This window comes from Mirounga angustirostris, unplaced genomic scaffold, assembly GCF_029215605.1.
Source record: "Mirounga angustirostris isolate CCGP_5_RB_7025 unplaced genomic scaffold, mMirAng1.0.hap1 SCAF_11, whole genome shotgun sequence".
Classification (NCBI taxonomy): domain Eukaryota; kingdom Metazoa; phylum Chordata; class Mammalia; order Carnivora; family Phocidae; genus Mirounga; species Mirounga angustirostris.
Genome location: NW_026991719.1, coordinates 17,375,683 through 17,395,442, shown reverse-complemented (window position 1 = coordinate 17,395,442; position 19,760 = coordinate 17,375,683). Strand labels below are relative to the sequence as shown.

The 19,760-nt window shown below is 39.3% G+C and overlaps 1 protein-coding gene and 1 long non-coding RNA gene across 5 annotated transcripts in view; one reads left to right on the top strand and one right to left on the bottom strand.

The window, feature by feature from the left end:
* Nucleotides 1–12,279, bottom strand: part of CNKSR2 (connector enhancer of kinase suppressor of Ras 2) — a 275,032-nt gene extending 262,753 nt beyond the window's left edge. The window contains exon 1 of one of the 4 annotated variants that reach the window (XM_045875847.3): nt 11,583–12,279. In XM_045875847.3, the coding sequence (XP_045731803.1) occupies nt 11,583–11,646 (64 nt within the window). In that variant the 5' untranslated portion in view covers nt 11,647–12,279. The remainder of the gene's footprint in view (nt 1–11,582) is intronic. The other 3 variants (XM_045875864.3, XM_045875838.3, XM_045875855.3) reach the window with 3 other exon arrangements.
* Nucleotides 12,280–12,312: 33 nt separating this feature from the next.
* LOC135361910 (uncharacterized) overlaps nt 12,313–19,760 on the top strand; it is a 172,927-nt gene continuing 165,479 nt past the window's right edge. The window contains exons 1-2 of the long non-coding RNA XR_010406057.1: nt 12,313–12,494; nt 19,520–19,611. This is a non-coding gene — a long non-coding RNA (uncharacterized LOC135361910). The remainder of the gene's footprint in view (nt 12,495–19,519; nt 19,612–19,760) is intronic.

Genomic DNA, 19,760 nt, shown 5'->3' with positions numbered 1-19,760 from the left:
TTTTTTTTAAAGATTTTATTTATTTATTTGAGAGAGACAGAATGAGAGACAGCATCACAGGGAGGAGGGTCAGAGGGAGAAGCAGACTCCCTGCCGAGCAGGGAGCCTGATGCGGGACTCGATCCTGGGACTCCAGGATCATGACCTGAGCCGAAGGCAGTCGCTTAACCAACTGAGCCACCCAGGCGCCCCTGAAGTATGCAGAAATTCTAACTAAAAATACAACTCACTTCTAGCTAGTGTATTTTCAGTATGGAAATGGCCCCTAGCAGAGTACAGTACTTGAAAACACCATCTCCTCCTGGATCAAACAATTTCTTTCCAACCTTGTTTGCATTATAAGATCAATCAGCAAACCCTTCCTTCACATATTAAGAGTGAACTTCAGGGGCACCTGGGTGGCTCAGTCATTAAGCATCTGCCTTCGGCTCAGGTCATGGTCCCAGGGTCCTGGGATCAAGCCCCACATCAGGTTCCCTGCTCTGCAGGAAGCCTGCTTTTCCCTCTCCCACTCCCCCTGCTTCTCTTCCCTCTCTCTCTGAGTCTCTCTCTGTCAAATAAATAAATAAAATCTTTAAAAAAAGTAAACTTCAATAAGAACCTACTGTAATTATCACAAATCTCAAATAAACAAGATCTGAATTAACATGTTTTTACCATAAATATACTTAAAGCATTATATCTAGAGACAGACTAGAAAGAAAAATTATCTATTACTCAGTATTTCATAGAGAAAGCTTCTCTGTGTGTGTGACAATTCAACATCAAACTGAAAGCCTTGGATCTGATAGCTAGAAGGCAAAGGAACAGTCTTCTAGATAAGAAATCTCTGCCACTGATTTAATGCAACAGTGATGTCAACAGAAACTGCCACAAGACTCGCCATGGCACTACTATGGAGGGAAATCAGGAAGGAGCAGCTAAGTGCTGCCACGCATGTTGGTTCTTTACCACACTGGACTCAGAATCCACATAGGTCCTGGCAAGTGGGAAGGAAAACCATCAACTGGACTACATGTCTGTTTTGAGCTCCATTAACAAAAACTCTGCAACATTTTCTCTCTTATATGTTTTTAACAGCTCAGTGGTTTGTTTTGAAAGCTTATAAATGAATTATATGAAATTAAAATGTGAATTTTATGCTCAGCCAGGAAAAAAAATCACAACTCCCCAGGACTATCAAACATTTTAAAAATAATGTGGATGGTTGAAAAATAAAAGTATATGAAATAAACTCCCATGTATATATGAAACATACCAAAATTATAATAAGAATTCAGCTAATGTTGAAATTAATCATTCAGCATAATTACCTAAGGCCACTACTTTAAAGGTTTTTATTAATAAGTCACATTGTAAGTCTAACAACTTGCTAGAAAATAGATTCTTTCATAATCTTTGGTAAACAAGTTGAAAAAAGTAAAATCCAGGATCGAAGCCAGCCTTCCATTGATTTGTTGTAGATATTATTTGAGAAAACATGTTGCAAGCCCATTTTAAAAATAGCAGATGTAGCTGAAACAAAATAAAAAATCCAAACAAACAAACAAAATAAAGGATATTGGGCAACACTTTATTTATTTAAAGATTTTATTTATTTATCCGGCAGAGAGAGACACAGCAAGAGAGGGAACACAAGCAGGGGGAGTGGGAGAGTGAGAAGCAGGCTTCCCACAGAGCAGGGAGCCTGATGCGGGGCTCGATCCCAGGACCCTGGGATCATGACCTGAGCCAAAGGCAGACGCTTAACGACTGAGCTACCCAGGCGCCCCCAGGCAACACTTTAAAAGCAACTAACAATGTGGTTTCTCTTTTTTTTTTTTTTTTATTTGACAGAGAGAGAGATAGTGAGAGCAGGAACACAAGCAGGGGGAGTGGGAGAGGGAGAAGCAGGCTTCCCGCCGAGCAGGGAGCCCGATGCGGGGCTCGATCCCAGGACCCTGGGATCATGACCTGAGCCGAAGGCAGACGCTCAACGACTGAGCCATCCAGGCGCCCTGGTTTCTCTTTTTATCTACTACCTTATTAGAAGACTTTCTAACCTACCTAATCAGATTAATTTCCAAGAACATTAATGTCAAGTAAATATAAAAGAGATTAAGTGTGTTGGGTTGCCTGGGTGGTTCAGTTGGTTAAGTGCCCGACTCCTGATTTTGACTCAGGTCATGATCTCAGGGTCATGAGATGAGCCCTGAGTAGGGGTCCACACTCAGCGTGGAGCCTGCTTGAGATTCTCTTTCCCTCTCCCTCTGCCCCTCCTCTCTCTTTCTCTCCCCCTCTCTCTAAAAAAAAGGAGAGAGATAAGTGTGTAATACTTGATATTAATTATGTAATGTTTCTTTAAAACATTTTTATTATTGAAGTATATATGACATGCTATATTAGTTTCAGGTGTACAACATAATGATTCAACAATTATATACATTATGCAATGCTCACCATTATAATTATAGTCACTATCTATCTCCATAAAATGTTACTACAGTATTATTGACTTCATTCCTTATGTTGTACTTTTCATCTCCATGACTTATTTTATAACTGGAAGTTTGTACCTCTTAATCTATTTTGCTCATCCATCCCTCCCCTCCAACAATCACCACTTTGTTCTCTGTATTTATGAGTCTGTGTGTTTTCGTTTGCTCTTTTGTTTTCTAGATTCCACATGTAAGTGAAATCATATGATATTTGTCTTTCTCTGTATGACTTATTTCACCTAACACAATATTCTCTAGGTCTATCCATGTTACCATAAATGGCAAGATCTCATTTGTGTTTTTATAGCTGAGTAATATTCCTGTGTGTGTCTGTGTGTATCTCTTCTTTATACATTCATCTATTGATGGACACTTAGATTGCATCCATATCTTGGCTACTGTAAATAATGCTGCAATAAACATTGGGGCATATATATCTTTTCAAATAAGTATTTTTCTTTTCTTTGGATAAACACTCAGTAGTGGATATAACAATGTTTTCATCTTGGCAAACTATAATACATTAATGCCATTGTGAATTTTGTTTTATTTAATAAATCTTGGTTTTAAAAACAATTTTATGTTGTGATATTCAACAGATGAGCACAGAAAACTAAAATAGCAGGTACTGTACTTAGTAAAATTTAAGATTCAATAAATTTATATAAATACCCATAACCCTTTCTTCCCTGAAACTGCAAAAGTTAATGAAAACTTTTATTAGAATTAATGATTGTAATTTAAATTGAAATCAAACAAATTAAATACATCTTTAAAGTCTAAAAAATTCTATCATATTGAATAGTTACTTGTAGTTTAAATCAGGGCACAATTGCAACATACTGTTTTATAGTACTAGCTAGAAAGATTAAGTCTGAAGGTGTTTTATTAAAAGTTAACAGATCTGCAAAAAGCTAAGTTAAAGTCTTAAAAATTTCGCTTACTCTGATTTATACTGTACATTGTAAATTTGTGGGGAGGGACTTGCTTTATTAGAAAAATCTATTACTTGCTACTTGGTTATCCAGTAACATGTAATTAACAAAAAAACCCATATAAGGCACATGTATTTAAAAAGTTGTACTTCACAATAACTTTCTACATAGGTTCTTAACAAGTGCCCTTCAAAAATTAGCCCAAATTTATATTCACTTTAAAAAATTAAAATTCATTTTTCAACATCAGGAGGGATGGAAAATTATATAAGAAATGCTGATTTAAGATGTATTTTTAAGTATCTTAGTTTTATTCCTATTAATAAAAATATAAATTCAACATTAAGTATAATAAAGATAATGGTTATTATTAAATTAAAAAGCTATTTCTCCATTTTATCATCCAAGTTAACAAAGGATATTTTCTTTTCACAACAGAAAAATGCATTTTAATTTCTTACATGTTTTTTTTTCTAAGAGGAGAAACTTTTTATTTTTATTTTTTAATTTTAATTTTAATTTTTTTTAGGATTTTATTTATTTGACAGAGAGACAGTGAGACAGGGAACACAAGAAGTGGGGAGAGGGAGAAGCAGGCCTCCCGCGGAGCAGGGAGCCTGATGTGGGGCTCGATCCCAGGACCCTGGGATCATGACCTAAGCCGAAGGCAGGCACTCAACGACTGAGCCACTCAGGCGCCCCAGAAGAGAGACTTTAAAAAAATTTTTTTTACATTTATTTGTCAGAGAAAGAGAGAGAGAGCACAAGCAGGGAGACCAGCAGGCAGAGCAGGCAGAGGGAGAAGCAGGCTCCCCACTGAACAAGAAGCCCAATGAGGGACTCTATCCCAGGACCCTGGGATCATGACCTGAGCCGAAGACAAATGCTTAACCAACTGAGTCACCCAGGTATCCCTATAAGAGCAGAAATTTAAAACATTTTATCAATTTCACTCTACCATGCATTCCAAAATACACAGAGTTCTTTTAAAAACACTGAAATGAAGAAACAATTAGAAAATTTGTATGAAAAAAAATAAATTCTTAAGAGGTATGTTTTAATTTTTAAGTAATGTTTGCCTATTGTGTCGGCCTATTAATAATGTGATATCAGCAAATAATATTTATAGCTTAAACACAGAAGTGTTGTAGATACATTGAAATTATTCACATTTCTTAATGAAATGAATCTAAACCATGATTTAGGTCATTGAATTGACTAGAGCGATACAACTATGAATTAAAGCAACCCCACTTCTACTGTATTCTGGCACATAATATACAACTTGGCATTGAAGTATCCATTAGAGCATTATAAGGGACTTTACATGCATTTTCATTTAGGAAAGCAGATTTGCTGACAGACCAGTAATTTGTGATATTTATGTATTCCTTCCTTCAACAAATATTTCCTGAGTGCTTACTTTTTACCAGATACTTTCTTATGCCTTGTTATGCAAATAAGATGAGGTCCCTGACCTCAACAAATAACCATAGAAATTAATGTAAAAATAAAACTGGCATATGGAACGAAGATACAAATGGTACCTGGAGAGCACACAACTGAGGATTTGATGTGACCTGGGGAATGGAGAAGGCTTTTCTGAGGCATAGAAGGGGAGGCTTGAGATATGATGGATGAGTAGGACTTAACTGGGTGAAGAAAAAAGCAAGAGAAACTGTATTAAGTGCAGAGGCCCAGTGGTATGCAAACAAGATTGAAAGGCCAGTGTAACTGGTGCTAGGAATAAGGGTTATTTCAAAGGCAATAGCCAAACCTTCAATGGTCTTAAAAGCCATATTAAGAACTTTTATCTTCATCCTAAAAACAATGAGAAGCCACTAAATTTTTTAAACTGATGGGGGTGAGAAGTGAGAGGATAGGATCAGATGAGAAACATTCCTAAGAAATTTATCCTGATTATAGGTTTATGGATCCCCCCCCAAAAAACACCCAAAAAATAAACAAAAAGAAAGATGCTAAAATTATCATGACCTTGACTGAAAAGATATTTTGTCCTTTGCAATAGAAGAAAAAGAGGAAGTAAAGTACATTAATTTTACATTTTCTAAACCCAAACCAGCACTTCTCAAATTATTCCACTGATGTATCCATAATTGCTGAACGAAGTTTACTCATAACCCTGGAAGGTCTAGGAAACGCAGCTTGAAACAGCTTGCTGCAAGCCTAAAATTCCTGTTAAGCCTCTGGTCTCATCTTTAACATCATGCCAATTTTGCTTTCTACACCATGAATTTAACATCCAGGTTTGTTTTAATGCAAAAACAATGTTTTACAATACTTAGCTAAAATCAACTCTTTGTCTTCTTTTGATCATTTAGCTCCCACAACCACAGAAATGTTCCATTTTGGGGAACACAAGCCCATGCTATGCATGAAAACTGTGAATTCACTCACTGAATGTTATTCAACACAATGATCCTGCAGTGAAGATTACATTTGCTTTTCTTTAGCCAGACACTAAACTATGACAAAATCTTAAAAAATAAAAAGCTTAGGCTATATTTTTTTTCCAAATTACTTACTCTCCCTTCCCTCTCTTAAAGTACAGATGATCCATCCTTCTAGTACTCTTTATAGAAACTAATCCTTCATCTTTCACAATAAACCTTATGTGTTGAGGTGCTGTAGGGAAGTCACATAGAGAGCTAAAAGTCATTAAGAACAAATTTAAGTCCCACTCTGCTATACATGAAAAATGATAATTTATCATTGTTTTAAGAACAATAGCAATATTTAAAAGCCTATCTTCATTCTTCATATAAGAATTTGGATGAGTAAAATTCTAAATATCCAAAAACATAATGTTAATGATGTAATTAATCTTCAAAATAACTCACTTTAACATTATTTCCAAATTATTCCTGAGAAACAGATTTGAAACAGCTGTACTAATTCAATACACATTCTTTGTGGGCTTATTTTTGGCAGCCAAAGTTTTATAATGTGGTATTTATTTAAACTTAGGACATGATGAGAGTTTTATTGTCTTTGTGAAATGCAGATTTGTTCTTGTACTTTTGTGCCACCTACTCATGGCTCCTCCATTTTCCCTCTACTACCCACCTCTCTCCTTCAACCAGACAAACCTAGACACAACCATTCTGGTTAATCACCCCATCTCAACTCCGAAGTCTCTTGCTGTGCCTTTATATTTAGACTACATCCATCTTAGAATATGCCTTAGTTAAATAAATTGCATAAAAAGTTGCTAAAACCCCACCTTCTCCATGGATTCCTTCCTGACTGATTAAAAGCATCATCTTGTCTTTCCACTGGTGCTTGTACACATAATGCAAACATTTTTTAAATTTAGCAAATGTTCTAGTTGGCACCTGTCTGTTTTGGCTTAGGTTTCTCAATGTCACTGCCATCCCTTACAGAGACTAATTTCCCCAAAGCAGAGAATAATTTATTTAAAATAATCCATTAAAGCCCCTTCCATGTAGAAGTATGGAGTAAACAATCTCTAAGCACCAGAATGTATCTACATAAGTAGACTCTTTTTTCCTAATCTGTACTAAATCATGAGTGTTACCTTAAGGAGTAAATGTTAATGACAGTATAAATAAAATGATATTTTCCTGTAAACTCTACATACAGAAAAGGTGAATTTCTTCTTTGTGTGAAATGACAAGTATTGAGTTTCAAAAAATGTCAAATCGAGAGTAGGTGATTGCTGGTGACTATCTAGTCATACTGCAATTGAGGAAAGCAACTAATTTTTCAAAAATGATAGGACTAGTTTGATCATGTAAGTTTAACATATTTTTTACAATGCATACTTCTCAAGTTTCTGCCAGAAAATTTTTCCTAAGATAGTTTAATTCAAAAATTTGACATTTTCCTTCATCTTAATAAAATAAATTTCAACCTCAGCTCTAGGTCCTATGAAAGGGGTAAAACTATTAGAGAGCACTGTGCCTGTCAAAATTTCTGTATCTTATCAGATACATTCTCCTCTGTAGCATTTAACTCTTATAATAAATAGACCTTATTTCATAACTGCATTTTCCTCTTTTGTAGGGTTGTATGCGAAGTGATGGCTTTATCTTTGTTTTTTTGTACCTAAAATAATGTATTTCATTTTCTATCCTCAAGATGGCTGAGTCATCAGGACAGAAAGTAGAAGTCAGTGAATGGTTTTCAAAGAAAATGGTTTATAGTAAACAGAAAAGAGCAGTGCAGTTAATTGTTGGATGGTTTGAGAAAAGACTATCTTAAAAATTTAGATTTTAGGACTCATACTATGGGTAGAAAGAGCTAAGTCACAGAGACCATAAGAGAAGACCAGCAAAGCAGGGCCTGTTGGTGACTCTGAAAATAATAATTCATTTTATTTGATCAGGGAAGGGATTAAAGATCACTGGAAAAAATGTCATGAAGGGAGTTAGCCACAGAAAATAACTTTATTTTAGTCATATGGATATTTTGGAGGAGTTTCAAAGTTGGAAAAACTGTGAGAAGAAAACTGGAATTATTGGGTGTGACACGGACAAGGAAAATTAATACTGAAATTAATAATAGGGGCCTGAAGTGTTCAGACATTTTTGCTTTATTTCAGTGGGCAAAAAAGTAAACTCAAACAACTGTAGATTATGAAGTGTTTCTATAGGCCCTGCAAGTGAATAGGTAAGAGCCGAGATATGATGTATTTTAGAGTAATACACTGAGCAAAAATCAGAAACCGTTATTGGCCTACTTTTCTACCTACAGCTTTCTCTAATAAAGGCTTTGCTTTTACTCTAAAAAGGTTTACATTTTATAATTTTGTCAAAACTACGAGGATTGAATGCAATTTCTCACTGAAAAAAAGGCTGTTTCAAATGCTAAATGATGTGTATTTGATTTTCTCAAAAAATATTTTTATAAAATTAATTTTGAAGTTCTATTATTTCCAAATAGCCTGAAGTACTATCAAGATATCTGGAATGTAACTGCTTATTTTACTGACTCATGAGGAGTCCATATATTTATTGGAACTAACACTGACACTGTGTCACATCAATTTTTTACTGTTAGAAGAAAATTCATTGAGTATTGGATTTTACAAGTAGTGGTGTTGGTGGTGAGAAAAAAATGCAAGTGTTTCCTTATATCTTTACTAATAATTAATACATAAATTTAAATTTGCCTCCCTCAAATACATTTTAGTAAAAAAGATCAAAATGAATTGCAATGTATAAATGGTCCTTCATAAACAGTTTTGAATATATGTTAAAAAAGCTTAATAATCTCATCAGCCCTTTTTTTTCCTTCATCTCCTTCTCTGCTGAATTTCTATACCACTTATATAAATTGTCTGGAAGCACAAATATATGGCCATGCTATTTTTATATGCTTAATGTTTCCTTTTCTGTTTAGTGAAGAGAAAAACACCCTAGAAAGAGCATAAAGCATGTACCTTACTAAACAGAGTTATAACTATTTATGATTGTGACTAGCTGAAAGCATATGCTATATACTTTAAATGTTAAGGATGATGAAACGGTCACATTAGGAGCATGCTTTGAAGAACTCCCACAATGTTGCAGTTGTTCAAAAGTCTTGTTCATTCTTTGTTACTGCCTTTATAACACTATACATTATACAACACCAAAGGAAGTTTGGCCATTCCAAAGCTACAGCCTCAATTAGTTGACTTTTAAACATTACTGCATCTGAGGAAAGGGTGAGAAGTTTTTTTTTTCTTTCTAATGTGTTTACTTGTAAAGTTTATTTGGGGAAAGGAGTAGGGATGAAAAATTAATTAAGGTAACAGTATAATACAAGTTGAGGAAATGTTCATTTTGTCCAACTGTTCTTTAAAATCTTGTTTTCTGTTACTATCATAAATTAAATTTATATGAAGATTATAGAAATTTCAGCAGTAAGCAGTTTGGGATTTGAAATATCCAGATAATGACATCAGTTTTTCTCTTCTAATGTGTACAAAAATATACAAATTCTATCTTGGCTACTTGCTTGATCTTTTCAAATAGCTCTAACATGAATCACCAACAGGTATGAAAATAAGTTATTCAACTTACACGTAACAATCATTTAAAATCACAGCTAACAATGTTAGCTCAACTTCAAAGATGCTGCATTTTAGGCTGGAGAGATTTTTAAAGGGCTGGAAAGATTTTTAAAGGACTACTATACTGGAAATCTAATAATGTGTGTCAGAATATATGTGTCGTATGTTCTACTTGCTTCAGTAGACCTAAACTGTAGAGAAAGAAGAAACTGCAAGATTATACTGGGAGGGTGGAGGTGAAGAAGATGGAGTATGCATCACTCATTACAAGCATCATGGGAATTTGTGAAGGTAATCAGACTCCCATGGAGCCAAGAAAGCTTTCTGTTGAGTATTTCAGTAACAGACTCAAACCAAAGTAACCTTTTACGCAAATTCAAAGAAAGGGTTTTTTAATTAAGCATTCTTGCTTTTTGCGCACCGCCTGGCTCTTTCTTCCATGACTGAGAAACAGAGAAGACAGATGTTTGTTTCTGACAATCCAAAGGGGGTGGGGGTTAGTGGGAATCTAGGAAAGCGTAATTTCAATAGCCAATATGAAGAGAAGAAACAGAAAAAATGAGCCACTGCAGGACTTTGTCTTAGTCATGGCACCCATGGCACCTTAGCACAACGCACCACACACAGGGGAGCAGTTGATAATTAATTCTACTTAATTCAATACACTCTCATGTGTACTGTGATTTGCAGTTACGAAGCACTTTTCACATATTAGAAAAGAAAAAAACTAATTAAATGAGAAATAAAGGGGCCAGTAAGGGAATAAAAGGAAAGCAAATGTATAAAGAAAAATCCGTAAGAATAAGCAAGAGGCCGAAAAGGTTCAGAAAAGGAGGAAACAAAATTGAGTTTCTCTCTATCACTCTTAATCACTTCCAATCACCCCACCTTTCGTTCTAAAGTACCTGGAGCTTAGAAAGTCTGCCTGCTAAGCAAGCCCCCAAAAGGGGCTCCCTCATCTCCGCAACACGCATTTTCACAAATGATAAGCCTTTGGCTCCTGACTAATCTACCTAGAGTTTGTGCCTAGGAATAACCACAAGCAAAGCTCTAACATCTCCCAAGCGTGGCCAGGAATCCTTTATTTCATCCCATCCATCCCTGTTGGCATTCCCCAAATCTTAGGAATCTTGGTGATGGGGGAGGCAGTGGTCATGGGGTGGGGGGAATCCTCTACAAGCCCCTTAACTCAGACAATAGAGGGAGATAGTGAGGCAGGAAAGCCCAGGGACTAAAGAAAAAGCCCACGTTTGAGACTAGGAGGGCGAGTATCTACAACTGTGCTTATTAGAAATTGCCAGGGAAAAAAAGGGGCGAGCCTTCAAGATGGAAGAAATGAGGGGGCACTTGAATGCGCATCACCTTACACCTGGCGTCGAGCCCCCAATAAAAAACCATGAGATCCAAAGCCTCGACCAGCGAGAAGAGGAAGAGGCAAAGGACGTGGGGGGTGGGGGGTGGGGGGAACAGGGGTTTGCGCAGGAGGGAGCCCGCAGATACCAGCGCGGATGCTGTCCCAGGGGAAGCATGTTTTTCTCTCCCCCAAAGTAGCGCATCCCCCGAGCATCCTCAGCCCAAACTGGGGGAGTTCGCCCGACTCAAACCCGGGCAGCCGCGTCCTGACCCCATTATATGGGCTTAAAAGTTGTAGGGAGAGTTGGCGCTGGAAAAGGCACCTGGCAGGGGCGGCCACCGAGGGGGCGTTAGGTTTCCCAGGAACAAAGGGGCCCGGGAAGGAACGAGCAAAGGAGCAGGTCCCTGGGGGCTCCTCCCTGAGGGGAGAGACAAGGGTCGCCACGTCCTCTCGGCCTAGGGGCGCCGTGAGGAGCGGGGAGGAGGCGAGAGGTACTGGGATTCCGCGGCCCGCCTTCTAACCCTATCCGGTAGCGCCGGCAACACCCGCGCTCTCCGCGCCCCTCTCTAACTGGGGAGCCACCACTGAAGACAATAGGAGATCGGGATCCCGAGCCCCAGCCTGCCCCGGAGGACCTCCGCCTCCCCCCCAGCGCACCACGATCAGCCAGTGGAAGCCCCGATGGCGGGCTCGGCCGCAGTAGGCGCCCCTTCCCTCTCGCGCGCCAGTACCCCGGCGCCCCAGGACCGCCTCGCCCTCTACACAGCGGGCATTACCTTTCATCCAGTCCACTACTTGACTCGGAGACCATTTGCTCACGGGTTCCATGATCAGAGCCATGGACACGGGGTCGCTACCGCGCGGGGCGCGGAGATCAGAAACAAAACGAACTCGGTAGCCCGAGCCGCCCTCAGGTGGGGTCCCTTGCTGGCCGCTGCCTCGCTGGGCGGGTGGCAAGAAGACGGCTTTTGTGTGTCGGGTCTCGCGGCTGCAATGTCTCTTAGCAAACGGCGAACAGCAGCGGCGGGAGCGGCGACGGGGAAAGAAACGCTCTGGGGTCGCGGCTCTGTGCGGACTCTCTGCACGCTCCCCGCAGAGGCTGCTGCTGCAGCTGTTGCTCCGCCGCTCCGCTCCGGTCTCCGTCCCTCCAGGGCTTCAGTTCACGGCTTGCACTGCCGAGGGTCGAGGAGCTGAGAAAAGAAGCCGCGGCCGCAAGCCCGCAACCAACTTGCCCGCTCGCCTCGCGCGCGGGAGTGAAGCTCGGGGCACCACAAGCTGCCCGGCGGAAATGACGAGGGGCCTCCTGCCACCCAAAATATCTCTCCGCAGCCCTGGGGTGCGGGGCGCGCGCGCCACAAGCCCCCCGCCCGCTCGCCGCCGCGCGGTCCCGCCCCCGGGGCCGACGGCAGGCGCGCGAGGCGCGTGCGCGCTCCGGCACGAGGCCCGAGCCCGGGGTCTGCCTGTCAGTCAGGCAGGTGCGAGTGGCTCACAGATTCGCGTTCCCGCCCGGCGAGCCGCCCCGGGATAGAGGCGCGCTAGGAGCGCGTGCGCAGCGGTGTCGGCGCGAGTCCCTGCCCCAGGGTCAGTCAGTCAGTTGCCGGCTGCTCGGTGGGGCCTCTGAGCGGACGTGGCGGCTGCGGGACGGGCCGCCCACCAGTTGAACGCTGAATGCTCAGGCGGCTGAGGAGGTACCTATGGCCCCGCCGTCAAGGGGAGGGGGACACCGCCGAGCGCGGGGGTTACAGCGAGAGCCCGGGCTTTCCTCGCTCACGCCCTCCCTGCGGCTGAGTGGGCTTCCGAGGTGATTCCCGAGCCCCGTGCACGCCTGCGGAGACGGGGGCGTGGAATGCCGCGGATGAGAACCGGCTCCGCCAGCCAGAAACGCAGCGATGACGAGGCAGGAGGGCCCGTGCTGTCGGACCGCCCCTGGTGGTGCCCCGGGCCTGGGAAGTCAGGCGTGGAACCTGCAGGGCTGGTCGTGGTGATACCGAGACAGGTTCGGCCCCACGTGCCTTTTGAAGGGCTCAGTGTCGGGTTTTCGGCCAACTCCTTCAAAGCCGAGAGTGTCCAGTACCTATTTTAGGGGATGTCCTTTTGTTTTCAGATAATCTTATATAAGAACTGAGGGGTAACACTGGGATTTAAAATGAGTGATAAATTGTAAACATGATTCGTCAAAACTCAGGTTCTTCAGAAATCTTACAAAGGCTACTGTGCAACCCTTAGTAAAAGACAGTTTGCCTAATGAGACTTCACTTTAAATGACAAATAATCCTAGAAAGTATAGATGCAAACTCTCTACCACCATTAAAGATGTTTTCTCTTTGTCATTCTTAAATAGCCCCGTTGAGTAAAAGAGAAACTCTTTATTTCTGTAACCATTTCAATAATGTCAATTGGTTTTGCCAGTTCCTGCAGTGACCCATTTTCTCTAGTTGTATCGCATGAGCTGCAGAATCGCCACTTTTCTCAACTGACTTAAGTTGACATCCATCCCCCACCACACCTAAAAAGAACTAAAACCACAGTAGTTAAAATATTTTGATGTTTTCAGGCTAGTGATACAAACCAAGTAAAACTTAAGATGGCCCGTGTGTACGCTTGTTTATTTTTCTAATCCAAACTTAAAAGTACACGGGAAGAAATTTAGATTATTTAGACAAGTCTAGGTTCAGAGGGTACCGGTATAGCACCTTTCATTCACAATCCAGATCATGGTTGTTATTTACAGTTATTTTTAGATAATCAGGTGTGAAAGGCATTTTGGGGTGCTTACATTCCAAAGGAGTTTCAGAACATTGCATCAGTTTTTTTTCTAGAAAAGATAATTTTTAGCATCAGTAATTTATAGAGTAGCTTTTATGTTCAGAAATGGAGTGAATGCAAATCCATTGTGAATCATTAGAGGTTACAGTCATAGGGAGATGTTAAAAGTAACTTTATCAAAATAATACTGCTAATAACAATGAACATTTATTGAGCAATATGCTAAGTATGTTACATACATTTTATCCTCAAAACAGCTCTGTCATTAGCCACATTTTACAGATGAGAAAACCTTGGCTATCACATTCACTTCCTATTCCCAGAGCCTATTACACATTATTCAATAAATGTTGAAAAAACTAACAAATAAGGCTTAAAGAGGGTAAGTAATTTGAGGTCATGATGCATGATTGTAATACCAAGTTAAGGTGATTTCAGAATATGAGCTTTGAAGAATAGTAAGAAGATTTATAACTGTATTGTAAAATAATACTTTATTTATTTATATATTACAGTACTTTGGAAGGGGAAGGTCCATTGAAGGTTAACTCAGTATGCCTCATCAGAAAGTTAACTACAAAGGAGTCTGACAGTCACCATAAGTGTTTGACCAGCAACTGTGAGAATGTAGGAAGTGACCAAATTTGGCTGAAACATCAAACTGCATATTCTGACTGGGCTTGCATGACAAGCAACCAGACTATATATTGCAAGCAAGTTTAGAGGGAGATATTGTTTGCATGATGAATAAAATATCAATCAAAACAAATGCCAAAGATCAGGCTACAGTAAAATTAAAAAGATACACATTTCATGAAAAGGTTGGTTCCAAAAAAGATGAAGGAAAAAGATCCCAAGGAGAGAGGATTTTAAGGAAGACCCTACATCAGAACTAAGTTGTACATATTCTCCTATTTATGTTACAGTAAGGAATTTATTTAGTCTAATCACCTGAGATAACTAAAATAATTCTAAGAGCTAAGAATGACTGAACCAAAATGTTGGTGTGAACTTATACTATCTTACAGAGTTCACCAAGGCCTTAGGTATTTGACCTAAGTTCTCCTCTTTGAGGTTTCCCCTACAAAACATACAAAAAATAAAAAATTTGCCTTTGATTTTGACAATGTAATAGGCATTCATTATTTCATTTAATTAGTTCAGAGCATAACTGGCTGTTCACTCAAATATCCTTAATAGAGAGAGAAGAAAAAGGATTAAATCATCATTGCCTTCTCCCTTTTATTCTTAACTCCAAATGACTCAGCTAAATCTTTCCTGCACTTTTCTTTCCAAATAAACTAGCTTTTATATTCTTCTGCCTATTGTTCAAAATGTTAATGTCTTGCCCCATGTTTGTAAGCATAATATAACGTGATTACATACAAACTGTGGCAGCCTAACTTTGCCTTCTCTTAATGCACAACACAATCCCAAAGATTAGGGGAAAAGGTATGTTGTCATAAAATATACATCAAAACATAATGTACTAAATGATAAATCATACATACTTCAACAGCCTAGATATAAAAGCCAAACTGATTCTTTGGAAATAAACTTGGATTCTTTTTGGAAGCAGGCAGAGGGTAAATACTAAGTTAATTAAGTTAATTGGAGACCTAAAACTTGTGAGTTGTTTGCAACCATATCCAAACAGATCATTTTAAATGATCTTTTAATCAAATTGTTATAGTTTTGCCTTTTTATTCTTCTCCCTCTAGATTTCAATAAAAAATTAAAATCTCTTAACCAAAATATTTTCAGTTAAAATTTTATAGTATATGTAATGAGTCTAAGTACTTGAGATGTGGAATTTACAAAGGTCCTCTGACTGGAATCTAGGTGATTAATGGTTCTGACTCTTAGGGTTTGAGTCAGATAAGGAGGAAGACTTCCCCTGGAAAGATCTTCAAGTCTTTGTCTCTTTAGGGCCATAGACAGGAGTAAATAATGTGAATGTTTCTTCTGAAGCTATAAGCTGAATATCTCTAACCTCCACATTTTCCAACCTGGGTTATTTTATAGGGGCGTTAATCGTCACTTCCCATTTCTTTTTACTAAGAAGCTAGCTCTGAGTCAGACCTCATACTGCCATGCCAGACATATTTTAATGTTTTTAGTTATTTAACATTTAGACAAAATGTCTTGGAGAGCCCTTTCTGGTGATTTTCCCAGATTGCTTAGATTGTGTTTTTGCTATAGCTGTCTTTAATTTTTAGATTTCTTTTTTAATGAGTAATATTTTATCATAAATTACTTTTTTCTCTTATCTTTCATTTTTGAATAATGAGTGAGAAGTGACAACACAGAACAGGTATGAGGGTAGTCCATGTTCTAAACTACAGGAAAGGATAGGGGCCCTCTTTTTTTTCACTTAGTTTTGCCCAGACCTTTAACTGTAATTTCAAAAGCAGGTGTTCTATGCTGGCACAAGTTGTATACCTTGATCAGAAAAATTAGCTAGGCAATTCTGATAAGACTGGTAGTGATAAAACAAAATACAAGTTATTCTCAAGAACAGTGTATGAAACTTGCTCCAAAGAAGGCTCAGCAAATTTCTGGAACAATGTTTTCTTTCTTTTTTCTTTTTCTTTTTTTTTTTTGCAGTGCAATTCAACTAACAGCTATGAGTAAAGAACCAAAGCCTCTGATATGACTAACCACCAGATAACAAATCTATACATGCCTCCTATAGTCAGAGAATCAAGTAGGAAGAGACCTTTAAACGTAAATGGGGCCATAAGCATGCTGCTCTGGGCCAAACCTCCCTTTAGATTATCAGGGAGAAGCACCCAGAGACTATAATAAAATTAGTAGAATTCTTTCTTTGCTGTTCTGCCTCTAGGGTAAACTGTATTAAATCAAGCCATGTCCTTTGCAGACCAAGATTCATAGCAATCATCTCTGGGTAAAGAGAAAATGGCTTGAGTTGAGGTTATCCCAATAGGGTTTTTTAAGGACTCTTTCCAGGTTTTCCCTGCTGTACTAATCATAGTCTAATAAAAATCCCAGATCCCACCTAGATTAGGAGACCTAGGTTTTTGTTTTGTTTTGTTTTGTTTTGTTTTGTTTTAAACACATTAAGCCCTAGCCCATCAGGGAAGTTTCTGGTGCACTTTGGAGCCATTAATTAAGAGCATATAAAAGTATTCAACAAAAATTTTTTGAACACTATCAATATGCTGGCCTAAGTTGTATCCTTTGATTAGAAAAATTAGTTTGATAACCCAAGATTCTCATAGACTGGTAGGGGGAGTAGAAACATTCACTGTTAATTTAATAAGATATTGTGATAAGTGCAATGATAGATGTGCCCAGTACTCTGTGCAGAGGAGTACCTAATTACTGAGGGGAAGACTATTTGGAGGAGGTAATGACTCTTGTAGGTCTTAAAGTATGGCAGCCAAACAAATGCAGGAAAGACCTTATAGGCAGGACAGTGTGCACAAAGTTACAGAGCACTATGTAGAGGTACCTGGAAGGCTAAATTTGAAAAGCAAAGCAAGAGGGGACAGTAGATAGAGTGGGAGGGGTAGACAATAACCAGATCAGGGGGAAAAACTCAAACTAATATATAACTTAAAAAGATAGAACCATCTAAGAATTTTCAGGAATGAACTGCTCATATTTATATATTTATGTTTTATATTGACTGGAAGCCATGGAGAGCATAGATTTGAGAGGAACAATATGGGGGGTTCAATTTGGAGGATGTGGCAATAGACTAGTGAATAGATGTCTTGGGACAGAAATAGAATAGTAGAGGTGCAGATGGAGAGAAGGGGCTGGATTTAATAAATATTCAGGGCTTGGTGATTGATTAGAAACAAGAGGTTAGGAAAAGAGCAATATCAAAAATGACTCCCAAGATTCTAGCTTGGGGGGGCGCCTGGGTGGCTCAGTCGTTAAGCGTCTGCCTTCGGCTCAGGTCATGATCCCAGGGTCCTGGGATCGAGCCCCGCATCGGGCTCCCTGCTCCGCGGGAGGCCTGCTTCTCCCTCTCCCACTCCCCCTGCTTGTGTTCCCTCTCTCGCTGTGTCTCTCTCTGTCAAATAAATAAATAAAATCTTTAAAAAAAAAAAAAAAAAAAAGATTCTAGCTTGGGTGACTGAATAAATTATTTCTTCTCCACCTAAAATAAAATAGAAGCAGCAGATTTGGGAGGCAGAAGTAATCTGAAATATTAGTTCTTTATTGGACATTCTAAACATGAGAGGCCTGTGGACAGCCAAGAAGGGATTTCCAGTAGACAATTTCTGAATTCACATATACAATTGTGAAACTCAGTTTGAACTGAAGAGAAAGATTTGAAAGTCACTACTAAAACAACATAAATGAGATAGGGAGAGTATGAGATGCCCATGAAGGAGGCCCACAGAAGAAAAAGAAAATCAGTGAATTATGGCAAGAACCAAGAGAATGCAGTGATATGATAGGCCAGTGAGAAAAGAATTTCAAGTAGAAAGGCATGGAAAACTGTGGGAAGCACAAAAATGATGTTGTCCCAGTAAGAACTGAGAAGAATCTGCTGGTTTTGTGAGTTTGGATATCCTTAATGGCCTTATTAAGATCTGTGAAAGAACTGGATGTCAGAATGGTGGGGCTTGATATATAGGGCATTAACTTTTTCATGAGTCAATTTTTCTTCTATCCTTCCTCATAGCCCACCTATGTGTGTATCTTATTCAGATGGCTCTACAATGAATGGTTATGATTCTCCAATTTACCACCATCACTTGCATTACTCTTTCTGATGAAATCCTGGACACTAATGATGATCCCTACTCTTACGTGATTATATTTTTGCCACTTACAGAATGACAGCACCTTTTAAACTAGGCTAGCTTTGAAATCCTTCTCTCATGAGATTGTAGAACAGTTTTGCCGTGGCATTCTGGTGATTTTGCACATCTCTACATAGGCCATGTAGACAAGACTCAACCTCAGTATAACAGATGTCTTGGCAGAATGCCCTGTGATCTTCCCTGGAACATGGCAACACAGTCTTGTGAGGAGCTATCCCAAGTCCATTTCTCATTTGCCACCCTAGTTCCAGTGAGGCCTCAGCTTCAAGTACAGCTTCAGACTAAAGAACTGTTCAGCTGTAGTTTAGAGTTTGCTCCTTGAAGACAGAGCAACCCACCACTGGTATCATCTATCATTTGGCCTGTCCGGTTTGGTATCATCCTGGGACTAGCGGCATGTGGAGTTGAGACCATGCTGATCTTGCATTGCTGTCTGTGTAAATAATAAATTATCTAAATCCATTTGGGGTTGTTTTCAACTACATCTATAGGAGTGTGATTAGCCATCCTAGCAGCTGCCACCATGCTGCTGCTTAGGTATTACTTGACCACTTGGCACAGATCTGATCTAGGAAGTCCATAAATACTCGCTCTGCTGAACGTCTGCCTGGATAAACTAGGCCAGTCCAGCCCTGGCCTAGTAAAGCAGCAGCAGCGGCAGCACCCCAATTTCAAATTGGAAGAGATTGCATTTCCCTAATTATTTGGGCTCCCTAAGTTAACCCCATAGTTAATAAAACTCTGTATTAATGTTGCAGGATAGAAACAAAACCCTGATCTCTAAATCCTTTCTTCTGAGCTTTGACATTATTTTTTTACAAAACACCTAGATTTTAGGGAATTCCTTCATATGTTAGGTTCATTTTTCTCTGAACATTTGGCAGTCTTACTTGCTAGTGGCAAATGTGAACTGGCAAAATTGGTGCTGGATAAGTTCAGAAGTCCTCTTTGTAGGTTAACTGGTACATCCCTATAGATCATATTTTTTTAATGTAAAAAGTGTTTAAGGTAGAAGACAAATTGTTTAATCCTTGGTTAATAACTGACAGACTACAGACAAAGATGGGGAGTAGGAAAGGAAGATTGCTTTCTTTCTCCATAGATTTTGTCTTTTTTTCTGAAATGGTTTTGTTTACTTCTAGGAAAATTGGCATATTAAGGATGCTCATACCAAGTGGAACAAATCACTTATTTTCACTGACCAGGAACTGTATCCAGAAAGAGAGAAAGGCATGTAAGTTTGTCACTATTTTTGACATTTTCTTCATTTTGAAAGGAAATTTGGTGATTTTGGTGATCTAGGTGATCTAAGGAGTGAAAATATTTTGGTTTCTTTAGTTTTTCTTCAGCACTGTTTCAAATACTTTGTAGCACAATGCAAGC